The 22981-nt window shown below is 45.2% G+C and overlaps 1 protein-coding gene across 1 annotated transcript in view; it reads left to right on the forward strand.

The window, feature by feature from the left end:
• Positions 1–22241: 22241 nt before the first annotated feature.
• The window catches only part of SEC22B (SEC22 homolog B, vesicle trafficking protein), a 55860-nt gene continuing 55120 nt past the window's right edge, over positions 22242–22981 (forward strand). The window contains exon 1 of the mRNA XM_063426982.1: positions 22242–22407. Within this exon, the coding sequence (XP_063283052.1) occupies positions 22333–22407 (75 nt within the window). The 5' untranslated portion in view covers positions 22242–22332. The remainder of the gene's footprint in view (positions 22408–22981) is intronic.

Raw genomic sequence — 22981 nt, forward strand, 5'->3', positions numbered from 1 at the left:
GAAGGAAGTCCTTGATCAGGAAATGAAGAAGGATGGAATCCAAAATTTGAGAAGAATGGAGTCATTTTGCTACTAGCGTGTACCGAGTTGTTGTATGAGAACTCTGCCATTGGTAACCACGTGATCCAATCATCTTGTAAATGAGAGCAATAACACCGCAAGTATTGTTCAAGACATTGGTTAACTCTCTCTGTTTGTCCGTTGGTTTGAGGATGATAGGCTGAAGATAATTTACGTTGAATGTTGAGGGAGGAACACATCTCATTCCAGAATTTGGAGGTGAACTGTGTTCCTCTGTCTGATATGATTTCTTCAGGAAGACCATGGAGTTTCACGATGTTGTTGATGAATACTTTTGCAAGTTCAGATGAAGAGGGTAATTTCTTAATAGTTATTTTATTTAAAGACCTGTAATCGATGATGGGGCGTATAGTCTGGTCCTTGTTTCTCACAAAAAACATGCTGGAAGCGGCTGGTGAACAGGAAGGTCTAATGAACCCCTTCCGGAGGTTTTCATCTAGGTATTCCTTGAGGGTTTTTAGCTCTGATTCAGAGAGGGGATAAATATGTCCAAAAGGGATAGGAGCACCAGGAACAAGGTCAATCGGACAATCATATGGTCGATGAGGAGGAAGTGTCTCTGCTTCCTTTTTACTGAACACATCAGCAAACTCCGAATAGCTGGAAGGTATAGTGGATTCCCTAGTAACATGCAAAATGGGGATGTGTTGTAGACATGTTTTCTGGCAATATGCAGAGTTAAACGTGAGAGAGAAAGGAGCCCAGGTAATAAGTGGGTTGTGAGTCCGTAACCAGTCTATCCCCAATATTATAGGATAAAGAGGAGAATTTATGACATCAAAAACAAGAAATTCAGAATGGACATAATTAGTAGTAATCCTTAAAGGGACAGTTTCAAGGCGAATGGGCCCCGAGGAGATTAAGGAGCCATCAATAACTCTGACAGAGACGGAATTACGTTTTTGAACACAAGGAATTTTATTTTTTGTAACAAAGGATGAGTCCAGGAACACCCCATTAGCACCGGAATCAATAAGGGCCTTAGTAGTAATTCTTTCTTTGTCCCACTGTAATATGAGAGAGACAGAGGAGAAATGAGAGGTTGGTTTAGAAGGAAGTACACTCATTATAGCCGTGGTAGAACCATGCTTACCGCCTCTTGGACGTTTCAATAGGGGACAGTCTGGGACCACATGTTCTTGCGAAGCACAGTACATGCAGAGGTTCAGTTGTCTTCTTCTGGTTCTCTCTTCTGGAGTAAGAGGACTTCTCACAACCCCTATTTCCATAGGTTCAGCGGGAGTTATAGGTTTCTCCGGTGCCTTTGAAGAGGTGAAGGGTTTTTTCCATAGAGAGCTAGTGAGTGATTTCTCAGCTTTTCTTTCCCTAAGTCTTCTGTCGATACTGATTGACAGTTGAATAAGTGTATTTAGTGTAGTAGGTAGTTCAGTTCTGGAGAGCTCATCTTTGACAGCTTCAGATAACCCAATACGGAACTGGTTACGTAGAGTTATGTCATTCCACTGAGTTTCAGGTGCCCATCGTTTAAATTCAGCAATGTAATCTTCAACAGGCCGGTTTCTTTGCTGCAGTGTTCTGATGGTTAAATCTGCAGTCGCTTGTTTGTTTGGGTCTTCGTAAAGGAGAGACATGGCTTCAAAGAATTCATCCAGAGAATCCAATATGGGATCATCGTTCTCAAGAAAGGAATGGGCCCAGGCCATGGGTTCACCTCTCAAAAATGAAATAACAGAACAGACCTTAGATCTTTCTGTGGGATATGATCGGGGTTTTAATGCAATCAACAACTTGCAAGAATCGATGAACTCTCGGTATTGGGACCTGTCTCCAGAGAATTTTTCGGGGTTGGAGACAGCAGGGTCACTAGCCGAGTGTGTAACTGTGTGAGGAGTATGGGTTTGCAAGTCCCTTACATAAATAAGGATTCTTTCATTGGTGATCTGTAGATCTTGCATGCCTTGAGTGAGAGTATCCACCCTTTGGTTTAATCTGGTGATTTCAGAAGTGAGATCTGCTGTATCCATTAATTAGGCTTGATCAATCTGTAATGCTCAATTGTTGATAAGATGGAAACAACTGCAGATTTCTGAATTTGATAACGTTTATTACTTTAAAATAAAAAAGATAATCAATTTTGAACTGTCTCTTTAATTCCTGGCAGGTTATAACCAGCAGCGGTGTTTGAAGTTGTTTTAGGATAAGGTAACTTTAACACAACCAGCGAGAAGTTCCAAATTAGGATGCAGATAATTAATAAGTGGAGCAGAATGCAGACTACTTAGATTAGAGATGGTTTTATATTAAACTTGAGCCAATCTGGTTTACTTAACTTATGAAGGAGAGATAATCCAAATTGGTGATGGAGGTTCCACAGAGGATCGAGGTTGCAACAGGCAAGAGAATGTCCAGAAACAGTCCGAGGTCGTAGGAGAGGAGAAGGAGGGTAAATGATTAAACAGTCCGGGTCCGATACACAGTAGAAGTAAATATCCAGTTTGAAGTTCGCGGGAGCTTTCGAGTTGATCAAGCACTGTGGTGTTGGCGCGGACTCTCTATGAACCCTGGGAACGACCACGTCATAGGAGGGGGAGTGGCCGCGCTCCGAGAACCCGGAAGTCCACGGTTAGCGAATGCCGGAAGGTCTGACACGTATTTGCAGTCGCAGTGGAAAGTAAGGCCATTTACAGGATAGAAACTGGAAGGAATAGCATTACCAGTGATCCCCATCTCCAATGCAGTGGAGGAACTCATGTAGAGATGGCCCTGGAGCAAGCACAAGGGTTACCACAGAGTAGATTCCACTATGTCGTACAGCTCCCATGATATTATGCTGGGTGGATGTAAAGATGTGAGGTAAAGTTGTGGTGGAATCTCAGTAAAAATAAATTTACTAGGACAAGATTGCCACGTGGTATGTGCACTTGCATATGTTGATGTATCAGTTAGTCAGTTACACGTAGCTAAGATACAATCAGTAGTGTAAGGAGCATATGTAGGAATACAGGATATACGAGTATTTCCCCTTCTCCATTGTGCTGGGCAAGCCATGTGGTCAAACAGGAATTTAGTCTCTATTCGGTTGATGGATAAGAGTATGTGTAGGTTGAACTGATTATGGAAGGAGCTACATGCCTATATAAGGGACCTACACTGTATGATCAGGGCTCAGACTTTGCTGTTTTTTGGTGACATTAGTCCCTCTGAGTCCCGGTCGGTGAATCGAATAAAGAATCTCTTCCTTCCTGAAGAAACCTGTGTCCATTACTCTGTGCTTGGCTTCCGTCAGTTTCTCCGGTATCATTTGGTGCAATTGGCCGGGAAGCTCATCGTTCAACGGTAGCTGAGAAGCAGAGGCATGAGACGGTCTATCTTTGCCCACGCTCCCTACGGCTGCACCCCTGAACTTCTGCGTGGACCTCCCTTCGTCTCGGCGCCACTGGTCTGTTGTCCAGGAGATCATCGGCCTCTACGTAGTAAGTGCTGGGGTGCCCCCGGCGATGAGTGTGAACCCAGGTTCAGGAACAAGGAGGTAAGACGACTACTGTTTTAGATGGTGGACCCACTAGGGGTATTGGATACCGATTGTGCGGTAGGCCCATAAGGGGTTATTTGAGTATTGGATCTGCCCCCTCCAGTGGAGGGAAGGAGCGAAGGCGCACCGCTCAATTAAACGCCCTGTAGTCAGCCCGTTTAATTTTGGTTTGGAGTCAGGCTGGGTTCTGTGTAAATAGCCCAAGCCGGACACCGGTGTCTTGTCTAGACTAGCGTTCTAGGGTTTATATTACGTTCGCTAGGTCGGAGGGACCGGGAGACTAAGCGGCGTCTGTGTAAATTCGGTCCGCTAGATCTCAACCTATCTTGGCTAAGTGGGAAGGCGTTTAAATTTGGAACCCACTAGATTTTTGATAGCGTATATAGACTAAGAGGGTGCTGTTGTAAATTCCGCCCTCTAGTTTGCTATATGTGGTGCTTGGGCAGCGTGGCTAACCAAAATGGATGTAAATAGTTTTAGGTAGTCCATCGAGGTACTGGCCAATAGATTAGTTGGGAATTGTAAATGTGTTAAAGATTGTTGTAGTAGCGTGTATATCTTGCTAGATAGCGTGAGCTCTGCCGTCTAGCGAGAGTGTGAATAGTGTGTAACTGTATTATAGCGCACAGTACCATAACCATGTATAATTACTGATACTGTAAATAACTACTAATAACTGTCGTCTATGTTGTATGTTTAACACCATAACCACTACTAATTGAACTGTGACTTTAAATTGTACTCTAACCAATGCTAACCGTACTACAACTACTGTTTGTAAAGACGATGTTACTGGGGTATGTTATAGACGGGTAATTCAGATATAGGGAATTATAGCGTGGGTGACTGTATAGTTTCGCCAAGAGGCGCAGTAATAGTTATTTAGTGACTGGTGTAACAGCTGTGTGTGTACGGGAATTCCCTGTATGATTTGTTGTGTGCGTTTCACCTAGTAACTGTACCACGTGGTGCTGTTGCCAAGGGAACGGGTGTGACCGTTGGAAGTGTGTTTGTTTAGTTTCTGTTGGAGACGACGCTTCATTGTTAGTACGGTAGGGTGCGTCAGATTCAACAGTTATGGATCCCTTAGGATGTTTGTTGAAAAACTTTAAAAAGGGATAGACTGTGTATGATTTTGGGGAAAAAATGTCTCCAACACGCCTGACTACTTTATGTAGTACTTTATGTAGTAGGGAATGGCCTACTTTGGCAGTGGCAGTTTGGATCCTAATCTGGTACAGCGTGTACACGTGGCTGTATCAGGTAGGCCTGAACTTTACGGCCAGTTTCCGTATATTGACTGTTGGAAGCAGGCCGTAAATGACTTGCCAAAATGGATCCAGGTATGCCACGAGGAACAATGTCGCCTCATGGTGGCCAGAACTTGCTTGTCCACTAAGGCCGTAATTACGCCCATTTTGGACACGCCTCCTGAATCCGAGATCCCCCTGCCGCCCCCTTACTCCTCCTCCACAGGAAGTGGAAGAGGAGGTGCTGTTGGTAACGCTACTCCTCTTGCCCCGTTGTCCCCACCTACCCCCTCCTCTAGCTCAGAGCCCAGCCCTCTTGTTTTAAACCCTCCCCTTCCGGTACCTACCTCCGTTAACCCCACCTATCCAGATTTGACTTCATATCTAGTTCCTAGTCAGGCTCCTCCTAGCCAGGCCTGGAATATTTTACTCACTGATCTCCCCCTCAGTAAAGCGTCCCCTTCCCCTCGTCTTACTACCCCTCGACCGGAACCCCTAACTGACGTTTCTAAACGAAGCCCCATACTAACCCGACAACTGACCGGTACCCTCCAACCCCGACATTATCAAATGCCTCTCCGACTGACACCAGGCCCGACACACATTAACGGTGACGGCCAGTTACAACACGCTGATCCTGTATTCGTCTATGTTCCCTTCACTACTACTGATCTTTTTAACTGGAAGACCCATAACTCTTCATACACCGATAAACCTCAAGCCATGACGGATTTGTTTACCTCCATAGTCCAGACACATAATCCCACTTGGGCTGATTGCCAGCAACTGCTTATGACATTGTTTAACAACGAGGAAAGGACACGGATAAACCAAACGGCAATTCAAGCGCTGGAAGAAGTGGCCCGTACACAAAATCAGGCCAACCCAGCAGCATGGGCCGCAGCACATTATCCAAATACTGATCCGGAGTGGAATGTCAATGGCGCAGATATGGCCCATTTAAAAGCATACAGGGACGCTATTATTGTTGGCATGAAAGCCGGAGGAAAAAAGGCGATTAATATGTCTAAGACGGCTGAGGTATTGCAGAAATGTGATGAATCGCCCAGTGCCTTTTATGACCGATTATTGGAGGCATACCGTTTGTATACCCCCTTTAATCCAGAGGCACCTGAGAATTTCCAAATGGTTAACTCTGCCTTTGTCAGCCGGAGATATAAAGCGCAAGCTACAGAAGTTAGAAGGGTTTGTAGGGATGTCCATAACCCAACTAATGGAAATCGCAAATAAGGTCTATATGAATAGGGAGACAGAGACGAAGAAGGAGGAAGAGCGAAAGATGCGTAGGAAAGCAGATATGCTAGCAGTAGCTATCGCAGGCGTAGATAGAAGGGAAAAGGAAGTATATAGGGGAACAGATAAAGGTGAGAATAAGTGGAATGGGGAACCTTTGAGTAGGAACCAATGCGCGTACTGTAGGGAAGAAGGGCATTGGAGAAGTGAGTGTCCACGAAGGGAACAGTATGAGAGAGACAGACCTAGGGCAGGATATAGCAGTAATTATAGAGGTAGAGCGAGAGGTAGAGGAGGTCCTGGAGGAAATAGTGGGAATAATAGAGGAAGTGTTAGTGGAAATAGATATTACCCAGCAGCGCAGAAACCCCGCGAGAGAGAGGATAGGGACTTTGTGGGTTTGGCTGACACAGTCATGGAGGACTATTGATACCAACCCTGCTCCATCCCCCTTGGCCGAGCGGAGCCTATGGTCGATGTAGCAATAGGGGGAAAAAGGAGTTCTTTCATGATTGACACTGTTGCTTAACATTCGGTGGTGAGTGACCTAGTCGCTCCTCCTTCAGGAAGAACTATCACCGTAATAGGAGCAACTGGAAGGAGTGCCGCTAAACCGGTTCTTAAAAGTCGACTCTGTGCATTGGGAGGCCACATAGTGAAACACCAGTTCCTTTATATGCCTGAATGTCCAGTCCAACTGCTAGGACGTGATTTGTTGTCGAAATTACAAGCACAGATAACATTTCTACCTAACGGAACAACATCTTTGAAGTTCAATGGACCCTCAGGTATAATGACAATATCTGTACCAAAGGAAGAAGAGTGGCGACTTTATACAGTGTTGACTAGCCAAAACCCTAAGAGTGATGAATCCTTGTTCAATATACCAGGAGTGTGGGCAGAGAATAACCCACCAGGACTTGCTCGTAATATCCCACCAATTCGTATCGAACTAAAGCTTGGGGTTTATCCAGTAAGCCTGAGACAATATCACATTCCACAAAAGGCCAAGAAGAACATACAATCTTATTTGGATAAGTTCATAAGGTATGGTATCCTAAAATTCTGTACTTCCCCCTGGAACACCCCATTGTTGCCTGTTCAAAAGCCCGGTACAGATGAGTATCGCCCTGTGCAGGACTTGAGAGCAGTCAATGATGCGGTAGTAAGTATACATCCAGTTGTGCCCAATCCATATAACCTGCTTGCTTTAATTTTGGGCGGAGCTACCTACTTCACAGTTTTGGATCTCAAAGATGCCTTCTTTTGCCTACGAATTGCTGCGGAAAGCCAGTGTATCTTTGCATTCCAATGGGAAAATGCTGTAACAGGCTCGAAACGCCAGATGACTTGGACAAGGCTGCCCCAAGGGTTTAAAAATTCCCCTACCCTATTTGTATCAGCTTTAAGTCAAGACTTACTGGATTTCAAGTCCATCCCAGGAGAATGTGTACTATACGTAGATGATTTGTTGATAGCGGCAGTTACAAGAGAGATATGTCAGCAAGCAACACATGATCTACTGCACATTCTTTGGAAGGCAGGATACAAGGTGTCCAGGAAGAAAGTCCAGTTGTGTCAGCCAACTGTCAAGTATCTGGGATTCCATATCTCTGAAGGTCAAAGGATAATGGGGCCAGAGAGAAAAGAAGCTGTATGCCAAATACCAATACCCAAGAATAGAAGACAAGTGCGAGAGTTCTTGGGGGCAGCAGGCTTCTGTAGGATATGGATTCCCAGTTATGCGATATTGGCAAAACCTCTTTATGTGGCTATAAAAGGTACAGAACACGATCCCTTCCTGTGGACCCCCGAACAGCAAAAGGCATTTGAAGATGTGAAGAAGGCATTGATGAGCGCCCCAGCATTAGGTCTACCTGATCATACACGCCCATTCTACTTATATGTACACGAGCAAAGAAGAATGGCTGTGGGAGTATTGACACAGTACTTGGGATCATGGCAACGACCTGTTGCATATATGTCCAAACAACTGGATGCAGTGGCCAGTGGTCTTCCACCTTGTCTAAGAGCTGTAGCTGCCGCCGCCCTGCTGGTAGCCGAAGCTGATAAGCTCACTCTGGGTCAGGAACTCTACGTGCGAGTCCCACACGCAGTACAGACGTTGCTAGACTATAAAGGCAATCATTGGTTTAGCAATAGCCGCATGACTAAGTATCAAGCTATGTTATGTGAAAACCCGAGAGTGCATCTAGAGACTGTTAATACCTTTTATCCAGCTACCCTTTTGCCACAACCTACTAAGAATCAACATGATTGCCTGGAGGTGATGGATGAAGTGTTTTCAAGTAGACCGGACCTTCGTGATTTTCCCATCCAGAATCCTGATGTCCAGTACTATACGGACGGCAGTAGTTATGTGAAAGAAGGGATTCGCTATGCAGGATATGCAGTGACAACCATAGACAAGGTGATAGAAGCTCGGCCATTGTCAAAAGGAACATCGGCACAGAAGGCAGAACTAATTGCACTCACACGAGCGTGACAATTGGCTGAAGGTTTAAGGGTGAACATCTACACGGACTCCAAGTATGCATTTTTAACCACTCATGCCCACGGAGCCTTGTATAAAGAAAGAGGACTACTGAACTCAGAGGGTAAAGAAATCAAGTACGCAGCTGAGATATTACAACTACTGGAAGCCGTGTGGAAACCGAAAGAAGTTGGTATCATACATTGTCGAGCGCATCTGAAAGGTGATGGTGATGTAACAAAAGGAAATCGGATGGCAGATAATGCAGCCAAGCATGCCGCTGAATCAGGAAAACAGGAGTATGTGGAACGTATAGCTGCTCTCATACCGACCCCTCTGTCTCAATGGACTCCAGTTTATACAGCTCAAGAAGAAGAGTGGTTAAAGACCGAAACTGGGAAGTACCTGGAGAACAATTGGTATCAGTTAGAAGATGGAAGAATAGTTATTCCAGCATCGCTAGCTGTAGAAATTGTCCAGAATTATCATAACGGGACACATTCCGGAAGAGATAGTATGGAAGAATCTCTTAGGAAGCATTTCTACATACCAAGATTGTCCAACTTGACTCAAGCCATTGTACGAAGATGTGTGATATGTGCCAAGAACAACGCAAGGCAAGGTCCAGTGAAACCACCGGGAGTCCAGTATATGGGAGGACTCCCTATGTCCAATCTCCAAATAGACTATACGGTAATGCCTAAATCCGGCGGACATCGCTACCTACTAGTAGTTGTGTGTACCTACTCAGGTTGGGTAGAAGCATGTCCTACTCGTACAGAGAAAGCAGGAGAAGTTTTGCGATTTCTGTTGCGAGAAATAATACCCCGATATGGACTACCATGTGTCAGGGTGGCGGTCCGGAGCCCGGGACCCAGACACAGTGTCCAGGCGGCGGCGCATGGACCGGGACCCAATATGCCTGATGTTAAGTGGGAGTCTTCAGCATGGAGGTGGATTAGCAGGGTCTGGTGCAGGGTAACCGCACGCCCCCTGGTGTTGAGCACCAGCGTTTGTGCAGCCACATACCAAGACCCTGATTCAGCTTGTGCGGATAACAGGAACTAGGAGCAAGGAAATTAGCAGACCTCCCAGGAGCTGAATAGGGAGGCTCTGCAGCAAGATTGTATCCAGTACTAGAAACAAGGCAAGACTAGAGATAGGCACCAAACATGAAAACAAGACAGAACTAGTAGAACCCAGAACCAGAGAAGGATAGTAAGCTAAACCCAGAACTTATACACAAGACATTAGGAAAACATGAACATAACATGGGTGTAGCGGCACCCCGGTGTAGTAGGGGTTTACGCCGCTGAGAAGGTGTCCTTTCCCCCAAGCACGAAGTCAGCTAAAGCATAACAGGTTCCCCATAATTACGACATCCAAGTAATAGTCATCCCCTCCAAGCACGAGACGAGACTCTGTGTTGAGGGTCAAAGTAGGAATAATGTTTATTCTGCAACTCGGGCTTTTATGCCGTACAACAACTCCTCCCCGTATCCGGAGGAGATAATACATTTACAGTGGGAGTCACTCCCACTGTACCGAGCAGAATATTATACAAAAATTACAGGTTTAATAACACACACAATATATAACGAAAATACAATGTGCTACGTGTATTAGGGAACGGAGATCTAGGGGAACAATATACGTGAAAATCCCCTAGATCGGTTGGGCCGTTCGCTAGATACACGTTCGCACCATTTACTCAGGAACCATATAACATAAACAAAAACTCTCTCTTGGATCCGGTGTCTCTATTTCGGTACTTTGGATCTGTCGACCAGTATGGGCGTACGTTACCGGTAAGGTTGAAATTCGTCGTGTGGAAAGTTCGTGATTGTTCGGTCATTAGTCCATGCGGTCAAAATGGCCGCGACCCATTGTTCTTTCCACGTGGCGACGTGTACCGTACGGATCCACAAGTACCCGAAATCCACAATAATCCACATACAACGACAATTCTCCGAGATGGTATCTGTCACTCCCAAAAGGGGTCTGTCACAATGGGCATGACTAGACAGTACTATACATGGACTGGGGATACAAACTAAAACAAGACAAGATAACATAAGCAAAACAAGAGGAGAAATAACTAAGTACTACATATGGAAATCATGGGGATTTAGTCACACTGTATGATCATACATTGCATAAGCCTGCCAACAACGCCAATGTACCCCATATCTGGCAGGTCCTACACTGCCTAATGTATACTGAAACATCCACAGATTCAGAACACATATATAGTACTTACCTGTAAGAAAGGACAGAAGCAGAGAGCAGCTGCCTGCAGGAACTCTGACACATAATGAATGACTGAAACAGGTGTGGCAAATAAAACAAACATTTAAAGGAAACCTGGAGACTGGGAAATCCAGGGACAAACTATAGGAATGAACCCAGAAATCCCAGCATAAAGAAAACCAGACATAGAATAGAAAACCAAAAACCAAGAAAAACCAAACAAGAATTGAAACAAAAGTACTGGATACCAGAAGCCAAGTCCAGACATCAGAACAGAGCAGAGCAGATCATGACACCATGTTCTATAGGATCGAATAATGGTCCAGCCTTTGTTCACCAGTGCCTACAACAACTGACTCATATGCTTGGTATTAAGTGGAAGCTTCATACGGCATATAGACCTCAGAGTTCTGGGAAAGTGGAAAGGATGAACAGAACTATTAAGAACCAATTGGCAAAGATGTGTCAAGAAACTCAACTTAAATGGAATGTTCTTTTGCCAATAGCTCTGTTACGCATTCGTAGTACACCTACCAGAAAGATGGGTCTCTCACCTTTTGAAATTATGTATGGGCGTTCACCTCCTGTACTTGGTAACTTAAGGGGGCATTTAAGTCAGTTGGGAGAAGGAATTACCCAGCAGCAGGTTGTAGAGTTGGGTAAAACTATGCAGTAGGTACAGAAATGGGTACAAGATAGATTACCTGTGAATATTTATCCACCTGTCCATTGTTATCATCCAGGAGATCAAGTTTGGATAAAGGAGTGGAACAGTGTACCGTTGGGGCCAAAGTGGAGGGGTCCTTATGTTGTTCTTTTGTCTACCCCTACAGCTATAAAGGTGGCTGAAGTGACTCCGTGGATTCATCACTCCAGGGTTAAACCAGCAGCAGTAGATTCTTGGCAAGCTACACCAGATCCAGAGAATCCCTGCAAGATCCGGTTAAAGCGTGTAACTCGGTCGGAGTGACGAGGAGATATTGGGACTTCAAGAGTAAACAAAGAGATCAGCAAGTAGGTGTTTTGACAGCCATAATAAAGCCTGACCACCTACCCACGTAACATAGCCAGAGTGTCTTGAAGGGACCTCTGTGAAGGGAAGAGAGGACTTGAAGGACTCCATTCCTTGCAGCCCTTACAGCCTGGAAGCTGAGGTGCCATCGCACGGACGAAGAATTAGGATAAAGATGTCAGGAGAAATGCATTTGATAATGTGTATATTTGTGTTTTTAATTATTCAGGAAGGTAGAGGTACCGACACACCTGGCTGTGAGGTTTGCATTATGTCAGGATCGGGACAGGGATCCAACACGCAGCGTACAAACAGTAGCCAGATACGTATACCGGACCTTAGAATGTCCGGACTAACGTAAGTAGTACTGTAGAGAATGGTCAAAGACAAGCCGAGGTCGAGGGTAACAGAAGACAGGTAAGCGAGAGACAAGCCGAGTCAAGGGTACAGAGGTAAGCAGAGTAGAATAAACAAGCCGGGTCAAAACCAAAAGGGATAAGCAGAAAACAAGCACTGAGTGACTAGAACAAGCTAGAACCACGACAGGGCAATGAGCTAATGAAAGAAGCTCCGTTAAATACCCTGTTCAGAAAAGTAACCACGCCTCCGAGGCGTCCTGATTGGATCTGCAGCACTTGACTGACAGGTCGTTCCGGGGAGTGTCCTGACGTCGACTTCCGGACTTGATGCTGTAAAAGGCCGACACTCCCTCGCGGCCGGCCTTGCATGACTGGAAAGACCGCGAGGAAGGGAGCCATCAGACCGTCCGGATGGGGGAACGGCCAGGTCTCTACCTCTTTCGGAGGTAGAGACCACAGGTACCCTGACAGTACCCCCCCTCTCAGATACGCCCACCGGGCGGAAGACACCAGGGCGAGAAGGGAAGCGAGAGTGAAACGCCCTGCGGAGACAGGGAGCATGCACCTCCTCCTGAGGTACCCAACTTCTCTCCTCAGGACCATAACCTTTCCAATCGACCAGGTATTGCAGTTTCCCCCGGGAGATTCGAGAATCAACGATGGAATTGACCTCATACTCCTCCTGACCCTCCACCTGAACCGAGTGAGGAGGGGCGATTGTGGAGGAGAACCTGTTACATATTAGTGGTTTCAGCAAGGAAACATGAAATGAATTCGGAATGCGTAAGGCATTAGGCAACGCTAAACGATACGCAACTGGGTTAATTTGAGACATAACCCTGTAAGGTCCAATATATCGAGGAGCAAACTTCATGGACGGCACTTTTAACCGAATGTTTCTAGTACTTAACCATACTCTATCGCCTGGAACAAACACCGATGCTGCCCTTCTACGTTTGTCAGCGTGTTTTTTAACCAGCATAGAATTGTGCAGAAGGATTTGTCGAGTTTGATCCCACAACTTCCTTAAATTGGCAACATGAACATCCACCGACGGTACCCTTGAGAAGAAGACTCCGAAGGAAGGATGGAAGGATGAAAGCCATAATTCAGGAAAAAAGGGCTAGAATGTGTAGAATCACAAATGAGATTGTTATGTGCAAACTCCGCCCAAGGAATTAAACCGACCCAATCGTCCTGGTGTTCAGAAACGAAACAACGTAAATATTGTTCAACTTTTTGGTTAGTGCGTTCAGCAGCTCCATTGGACTGAGGATGATAGGCAGAGGAGTAATTCATCTTGATGCCTAGTTGGGAGCAGAAAGATTTCCAAAAATGGGAAACAAATTGGGATCCTCTGTCAGAGACAATTTGTGAAGGTATCCCATGCAAACGGAAAATCTCCCTAGCGAATATCTCCGCTAATTCGGGCGAAGATGGGAGTTTAGGTAAGGGAATGAAGTGAGCCATTTTAGTAAATCTATCCACGACAGTGAGGATGACAGTCTGCTTTTTAGAGATAGGCAAATCAACAATGAAGTCCATTGCCAGACAGGCCCAAGGTTTTTCAGGAACCTCTAAAGGGTGCAGAAATCCGCATGGAAGCGAATGAGGTAGCTTGGTCTTGGTACAAACTTCACATGCCCCGATAAACTCTTTAATATCTTTACGTAAGTCAAGCCACCAAAAATCTTTAGAGACCAGAGCATATGTCTTGCGGATGCCAGGATGCCCAGCCACCTTGCTGTTATGGAGACAGCGTAGCACCTCTATTTGGAGAGCGGCCGGAACGAAGTGTCGATCCCCAGGAGTCTGTTTGGGTGCCAAATGCTGAAACTTCATGATCTCGGAAAGCAATGGAGAGTGAATCCTGAGACTCGTGTTAGCGATGATATTCCCCTTAGGAACTACGGAGGACAGGACTGGTTCAGTTATAGTGGATGGTTCATATTGACGAGACAAAGCATCGGCTTTAGAGTTCTTAGACCCAGGTCTATACGTAAGTACATAATTAAAGTGAGTGAGGAACAAGGACCAACGAGCCTGCCTGGCGGATAAGCGCTTAGCCTCCCCAATATAAGACAAGTTCTTATGATCCGTTAAAATAGTAACAGGGTGTAATGTCCCTTCCAGTAAATGTCTCCACTCCTTTAAAGCCTTAATGACCGCTAACAGTTCCCTCTCCCCGATGTCATATCTGCTCTCAGGCCCAGATAATTTTTTAGAGAAGAAACCACAAGGGTGTAACGGCTTGTCCACCCCTAACCTTTGAGACAAAACAGCCCCAACTCCTGTCTCCGAGGCATCGACCTCCAGCAAGAAAGGCAGAGTCGTATCAGGATGGACTAGAATGGGAGCCGAGGCAAAAAGTTCCTTGAGAGTCTTGAAAGCACCAAGAGCCTCCTTAGACCAGTTCTTAGTATCAGCCCCTTGTTTGGTCATATTGGTAATAGGCGCAATGATAGAGGAGTATCCCTTAATAAAGCGCCTGTAGTAGTTGGAAAAAACAATAAACCTTTGGATAGCCTTGAGTCCATTGGGCAAAGGCCAGTCTAAAATGGATTGGAGCTTTTCAGGATCCATTTTAAAACCTTCCCCAGAAATCACGTACCCAAGAAAGTCTACCTGAGACTGATCAAAAGTGCACTTCTCCAATTTGCAGTATAGACCATGTTGCAGAAGTTTGTGTAAAACCTTTCTGACCTGTCTATGGTGAGTCTCAATCTCCTTAGAGTGTATTAATATGTCGTCCAGGTAAACAATAACACAATCATGTTGAAACTCCCTAAGTACCTCGTTAATCAACTCTTGAAATACAGCAGGAGCATTGCAAAGTCCGAATGGCATAACAGTGTATTCGTAGTGGCCATACCGGGTATTGAATGCAGTCATCCACTCGTGACCATGCTGGATTCTCACCAAATTGTGTGCCCCTCTGAGATCTAACTTGGTGAAGATTTTGGAGCCCTTAAGACCATCAAATAACTCGGTAATCAGTGGGATAGGATAGGCATTTTTGACAGTTATCTTATTCAAGCCTCGGTAATCGATACAAGGTCTCAGCGTGCCATCCTTTTTCTTAATGAAAAAGAATCCAGCCCCGGCCGGAGAAGAAGACCTCCTAATGAATCCCTTTTCTAAATTTTCCCGAATATACTCTTCTAGAACCGAGTTTTCCTGAACAGACAAAGGGTATACATGGCCCCTCGGAGGCATAGTACCGGGTAGAAGGTTAATTTTACAATCAAATGATCTGTGGGGTGGCAAAGAATCGGCATTCTTTTTGTCAAATACTGCCTTTAAGTCTAGGTAAAGGTCTGGTATCTGTCTTTCTGTGGACTGAGTAGAACTGTCCGGTATGTTAATATTAGCCAATGGAGAAACCTTGCATAAACACCTATCCTGGCATCCCTGGCCCCACGAGAGTATCTCCCCTAACTCCCAATCGATAATAGGGTTATGTTTCTTCAACCATGGGTACCCCAGAACTATGGGAACGGAAGGGGACGAAATGAGCATAAGCGATAAATTCTCCACGTGTAGGATACCAACATTTAAATTAATGGGTAAGGTCTCACGAAGGATAACAGGATCTAGTAGTGGTCTACCATCTATGGCCTCAACGGCCAAGGGTGTCTCCCTTAGCTGGGATGGGAAATTGTTTTTAATAGCAAAGGCTTGGTCGATGAAATTCTCAGCAGCACCGGAATCTATCAATGCCATAGCCCTTACTACTTCCTTCTCCCAAGTTAAGGAAACTGGTAGCAGAAGCCTGTGATCTTTATAATTAGGTGTAGATGACAAAATAGACACACCCAAGGCTTGTCCTCTAGAGAGACTTAGGTGCGAGCGTTTCCCGGGCGGTTAGAACAGTTCGAGAGTAAATGGTCTTTGGCTCCACAATACATACACAAACCCTCTCTTCTCCTGTACTGTCTTTCCTCCTCAGAGAGGCGGGTATACCCTAACTGCATAGGTTCATGAAGCAAGGATACCGTGGAGTCAGGACTTGGAAAAGCGGGGGCTAACCTAAAAGAAGGTCTCCGGTTCCTCTCTCGAGTGTTCTGTCTCTCTCTTAAACGTTCATCTATACGAGAGATGAACGAAATTAAATCTTCTAAATTCTCAGGGAGTTCTCTGGTAGCAACCTCATCAAGGATTATATCAGATAGGCCATTCAAAAATACATCCATATACGCCTGCTCATTCCACTTGACTTCAGACGCCAGAGACCTGAACTCTAGTGCATAATCCACCAGTGTTCGGTTCTCCTGTCTCAGGCGCAACAGTAATCTGGCTGCATTGACCTTTCTACCTGGAGGGTCAAATGTTCTTCTAAAAGCAGCTACAAAAGCGTTATAATTATATACTAATGGGTTATCGTTCTCCCATAGTGGGTTGGCCCATCTCAGAGCTTTCTCAATAAGTAGGGTGATAATAAATCCTACCTTTGCCCTATCCGTAGGATAGGAGCGAGGTTGCAACTCAAAGTGGATACTAATTTGGTTTAAAAAACCACGACACTTCTCAGGAGCCCCACCATAGCGTACTGGGGGGGTAATACGAGAAGAAGCACCCACTGTGGCTACCTCTAGACCTGGACTGACAGGAGAAATAGGGGTATTACGTATCTCCTCTGGTGGGTTATTGGCACGAGATAATAGTGCCTGTAGCGCAAGCGCCATCTGATCCATTCATTCCATGGCTTCAAACCTAGGATCCGGAGAAGCAAGCTGACTGTTTGTACTTGCAGGATCCATTGGCCCTGTCGTAATGTCAGGATCGGGACAGGGATCCAACACGCAGCGTACAAACAGTAGCCAGATACGTATACCGGACCTTAGAATGGCCGGACTAACGTAAGTAGTACTGTAGAGAATGGTCAAAGACAAGCCGAGGTAGAGGGTAACAGAAGACAGGTAAGCGAGAGACAAGCCGAGTCAAGGGTACAGAGGTAAGCAGAGTAGAATAAACAAGCCGGGTCAAAACCAAAAGGGATAAGCAGAAAACAAACACTGAGTGACTAGAACAAGCTAGAACCACGACAGGGCAATGAGCTAATGAAAGAAGCTCCGTTAAATACCCTGTTCAGAAAAGTAACCACGCCTCCGAGGCGTCCTGATTGGATCTGCAGCACTTGACTGACAGGTCGTTCCGGGGAGTGTCCTGACGTCGACTTCCGGACTTGATGCTGTAAAAGGCCGACACTCCCTCGCGGCCGGCCTTGCATGACCGGAAAGACCGCGAGGAAGGGAGCCATCAGACCGTCCGGATGGGGGAATGACCAGGTCTCTACCTCTTTCGGAGGTAGAGACCACAGGTACCCTGACACATTAAGACTACAAAAACAGGTAATCATATTTCCCAGACCCTTATTTGGCATTCACAATATGAGTGTAAAGGATATGTAACTAAGTGTAGATACTTAGGTATAGATTATAGTGTATGCCATTTAGGAGTAGGAGAACCTAAGTGTTTTAGTCCAGAGTTTTAACCCCGTACAATTTGGTTGACCTTCGGAATGGAGACTCACAGGGGACCCTAATAAATAAGACAATACTAGAAACCGTACATTCTTCGGGTGTTCTGCTATTTGATGCATGTAAGGCGATATCGTGGAACCGTGGAATGTATGCGGGGATCTTAAATGGGAAAGAACGTATGGGTCTAATGATAAGTATATTTGCCCCAGTAGTAAGAACAAGTATATAGATCCAAAATGCCCAAATAATTATAATTATTGTCCATATTGGTCTTGTGTAGGGTGGGCAACTTGGGGACAGACAGAAGATAAGGATATGATTGTTACTAAGTTGCCTACCAAACCATATTGTAAGTCTATGGAGTGTAACCCAGTCCATATACTTATTAATAATCCTGAACAGTTTATAGATAGGTTCGGAAACTTATTTGGGTTCCAGATATATGGGACAGGTTTGGATCCTGGGACAATATTATTTATAGGAATAGAGACCGATACCGTGGCAGCCCAGACTCATCAGGTTTTCCATTCTTTCTACGAGGAGATGAGTGTAGAGAATAAGATCCCCCATAATGCTAAGAACTTGTTTATTGATCTAGCCGAGAGTATTGCCGGTAGTCTTAATATAACCAACTGCTATGTGTGTGGAGGTACTAATATGGGAGACCAATGGCCCTGGGAAGCAAAGGAGGTAATGTATTCCGGTTCTGAGACAATTGAACAGATAACATCTTCTCAAGCTGATTATCAAATGAGTGTTAGAGGTAAATCTGAGTGGCGATTAAAGACCTCCATTATAGGTTTTGTTTGCATAGCAAGGAAAGGAATAATGTTTAATACATCTGTAGGAGAATTGACTTGTCTAGGGCAAAAAGCTTATGATGATGATACAAAGAATACAACTTGGTGGTCAGCTTCAAATGTCTCAGAACCACCTAACCCGTTTGCAAGTTATACCAATTTAAAGGATGTGTGGTTTGACCTATCTGCTACATCGAGTTGGAAAGCCCCAGCAAATTTGTACTGGATCTGTGGTAAGAAAGCCTATTCGGAGTTACCACAGGACTGGGAAGGGGCATGTGTGTTAGGTATGCTCAAACCATCCTTCTTCTTGTTACCTATTGAAACAGGAGAGACTTTGGGAGTTAAGGTATATGATGTGAATCATAGAAAGAAAAGGGGACCCCTAGAGATAGGTACCGGGGAAGATAATGAGTGGCCTCGCCAGCGTATTATAGATTATTATGGGCCAGCTACGTGGGCAGAGGATGGTACTTTTGGATATAGAACCCCAATATATATGCTCAACCGTATTATAAGGTTACAGGCAGTGGTTGAGATAATTAACAATGAAACATCGCAAGCGCTCAATCTCCTAGCGAAACATAATACTAGGATGAGGACAGCCGTTTACCAAAATAGATTAGCCTATTGGCAGTAGAGGGAGGTGTATGTGGGAAGTTTAACCTAAGCAATTGTTGTCTTCAAATAGATGATGAAGGGCAAGCAATAGCTGAGCTTACTAGCCATATGGTTAAACTAGCGCATGTGCCTACCCAGGTATGGAAAGGGTATAATCCAAGTAGTTGGTTTGGTAATTGGTATGAGCAGTTTGGAGGACTTAAGGCATTGGTAGGTGGAGTCATGCTAATTTTGATGCTGTGCCTTCTCCTACCATGTCTGATTCCTTTGGTAGTTAGGTCTGTGCAGAGCATTATAGAGAATATAGCAGAGAGAAAGGCTGCTGCACAGATAATGGCTATATATAGGTATGAGGCTCTAAATCAGGGAGAATTAGTACAGGAAGAGGAATGTTGAGGGATTTGTATCTTTAGGGAGTCGCAAAGTCTGGTCTGGTTCATGGCAACTTGAGGTGTAAGCAAACTATGGTTAAGTGATGCATCTGGAATTGTGAAATATCAGAAGCATCAAAGGGGGGAATGTGGTGGAATATCAGTAAAAATAAATTTACTAGGACAAGATTGCCATGTGGTATGTGCACTTGCATATGTTGATGAATCAGTTAGTCAGTTACACGTAGCTAAGATACAATCAGTAGTGTAAGGAGCATATGTAGGAATACAGGATATACGAATATTTCCCCTTCTCCATCGTGCTGGGCAAGCCATGTGGTCAAACAGGAATTTAGTCTCTATTCGGTTGATGGATAAGAGTATGTGTAGGTTGAACTGATTATGGGAGGAGCTACATGCCTATATAAGGGACCTACACTGTATGATCAGGGCTCAGACTTTGCTGTTTTTTGGTGACATTAGTCCCTCTGAGTCCCGGTCGGTGAATCGAATAAAGAATCTCTTCCTTCCTGAAGAAACCTGTGTCCATCTCTCTGTGCTTGGCTTCCGTCAGTTTCTCCGGTATCAAAGTGACACAAAAGGTAAGGGAAGTATTATGGAAGTAGATTGGTAGAATAGTATTCAATGAAGACTTAGTGTGTGTGTTTTTTTTAGCCATTAACAGTTTAATTGATATGCTTTTGTGAAAAGGTGAGTTTCTAATGATTTTTATAAAGGAGTGGAGACTGGGTGAGCGTCTAATGGAAAAGGAAAAGGAGTTCCACAGGAACGGTGCAGCCCTACAGAAGTCTTGGATATGAGCATCAGAGGTGGGAGTACAACTAGAGGATAGACGCAAGTCTTCGGCAGAGCGTAGGGGTCTATTCGGGACATACACGTGTTTATTAGGGAGCATAGATAGGTGGGAGTAGCATTATGTAGAGATTTGAAAGCAAGAACCAGAATTTTATATTGAGCCCTAGGCGTGGGAGGTGCGGGCAGACAGGAAGGTGAGCCTCGCTGCTGCATTCATTATAGACTGCAATGGGGCAAGTTGGGAGCACGTAAGACCACTGAGAAGTGGATTGCAGTAGTCAAGGTGAGAGCAGTGGCGTACATACCAGGGTCGCGGCTGCGACCGGGCCCGGCTCACCAGGGGGCCCGGCCGCCCCTGCGACCCTGTATGTACCCACTGGGCCAGCCTCTTCTCCTGGGGGGCCCTGAAGCCGGCCACCTCCGGGCCCCCCGAGGCTGGCCCTGCTTACACCCGGCGGGCAGTCAGGCTGGCCGGTGCGCGAGGGAGCACTCTCCCCTGAGTGCTTCCTCTTCAGCTCCCTCGCGCACCGCACTGATACCGGAGCCGGAAGATGACGTCATCTTCCGGCGCCGGCATCCCTAAGCGGCGCGCGAGGGAGCTGAAGAGGAAGCACTCAGGGGAGAGTGCTCCCTCGCGCAATGGCCTGACCAGCCGCCTAGGAGCCCAGCAGCACCACTGGATCCCAGGGAATCCCCTCAGCACTCCAAAAGGTAGGGAGGCTGGGGGGATTAAATAAAAAAAAAAAAAAACACGTGTGAGTGTGTGTGTGTTAGTGTGTGTGTGTTAGTGTGTGTGTGAGTGAGTGTGTGTTAGTGTGTGTGTGAGTGAGTGTGTGTTAGTGAGTGTGTGTGTTAGTGTGAGTGTTGGTGTTTGTGTTAGTGTGTGTGTCTGCTAGTGAGTGTCAGTGAGTGTGTTACTGTGTGTGTCTGTTACTGAGTGTGTTTGTGTGTGTGTGTTAGTGAGTCTGTTTGATGTCTGTTTGTGAGTGTGTGTTTGTAAGTGAGAGTGTATGTTTTGTAAGTGAGTGTGTATGTATGTCTGCCGCTGAGTGTGTCTCTGTCAGTAAATGTGTGTGTCTGTTAGCTAGTGTGTATGCATTTGTTCATGAGAGTGTGTGTGTCTTCAGCACTTACCTTTCTCCAGCGCCGGACTCCCATGGCGCTGCGGATCCCTCCGCCTCTCAGCTCCGAATGAGCATGCACGGCAAGAGCCGCGCACGCATTCAAACCGCCCATAGGAAAGCATTACTCAATGCTTTCCTATGGACGTTCAGTGTCTTAAAATGGTGGAAGCACCTCTAGCGACTGTCAGTGAGACAGCCACTAGTGACACTAACACACACTCTGCATTCACTACACATTAACACTCTGCATTCAGAGAGGGGGGGAGGTAGGGACGGAGCCCCAGACCTTGTGCTTTGTCAGGGGGCCCAACATCTCTGATGGCAGCCCTGTCTGAGCTAAAGGGAAGATGTACCTATGTTAATTTATACAAGTTAATTTTAAAAATTCCCTTTTGAAATGTGCACTTTTTATTGAATAAAAAGGAAAAAAAAAAAAAGAGTACATAATGTTCATAAAAAGAACTTCAGCAAGGTAGTGTGCTTTAGATGTTTAACGTACACATGGGCAGCAAATGAAGACTGTTGCCTTTGTGAATGAAGATTGTAGAAGTGGCTCGTCACATGATAGAAATCAGTTCATATTGAATGCAACCTCCATACAGCATATTGGTCACACATACTGCAAGGCAGCACTTCATATGTATAAGAATGACAGACATCTGTAAAGTATCACACAGATATATCGGGACGGGGCACGTTATAATGGTATCGAACGGACCCCTTCCTCTCACCAACATTCTACGTTCTCCTGCATTCTACAGGCCGGAACCTTGGTAACCCGGAACCTAAGAGCCAGTCGCCGCCGGGGTGCAATTAACGCTCGGACTCTGTCACTGCCAGCGGAGCAGAGGGTGGAGAGAAATACTTCCGGCCAGCTCATCTTCAGCGGGACACCGGGCTGAGCTCACTGCTTTCCTCGCTGCGATGGTTCTGTTAACGATGATCGCCCGTGTGGCGGACGGACTCCCTCTGGCAGCATCAATGCAGGAAGATGAGCAGGTGAGACACCGTGACAGCATGCATGCATGCATACATGTACCTGCACATTATAGTAATCTGTGTGTATTTATCATGTTTGATCAAACTACACCTGCAAAGTTATATATAAATATGATATATCCAGCTACATTCTAAACCTCTATCTTCTTACACGTCACTTGAGCAATGAGCATGTGTGCGATGTTGTATTTGTAAACATGTTTGAGTGTAAATTCTGTACACATCTGTGTGTGTGTGTGTGTATATATATATATATATATATATATATATATATATTCCTAAAAACGAGTTTGCTACAATTTACTTGATACACCTAGTTTTTTGTACAGCTCTGCAAACTATATTGACTCTCAATATAATATATAATGACACATCCTACAGGACACAGCATTTTAGATAATGTACAATAACATGGTGGGAAGTTAATAAGAGCAAACTTATTTTTATACCCGGTTTAATGTATTGAGGAAACTTTATGTACAATATGCCAGTGTTGTAAACTATTGCCATAATTTTCATTGTAAACTGAGATTAAAGGGACACTCCAGGCACCCAGACCACTTCTGCCCATTGG

The sequence above is a fragment of the Pelobates fuscus genome, chromosome 7 (assembly GCF_036172605.1).
Source record: "Pelobates fuscus isolate aPelFus1 chromosome 7, aPelFus1.pri, whole genome shotgun sequence".
Taxonomy (NCBI): Eukaryota; Metazoa; Chordata; class Amphibia; order Anura; family Pelobatidae; genus Pelobates; species Pelobates fuscus.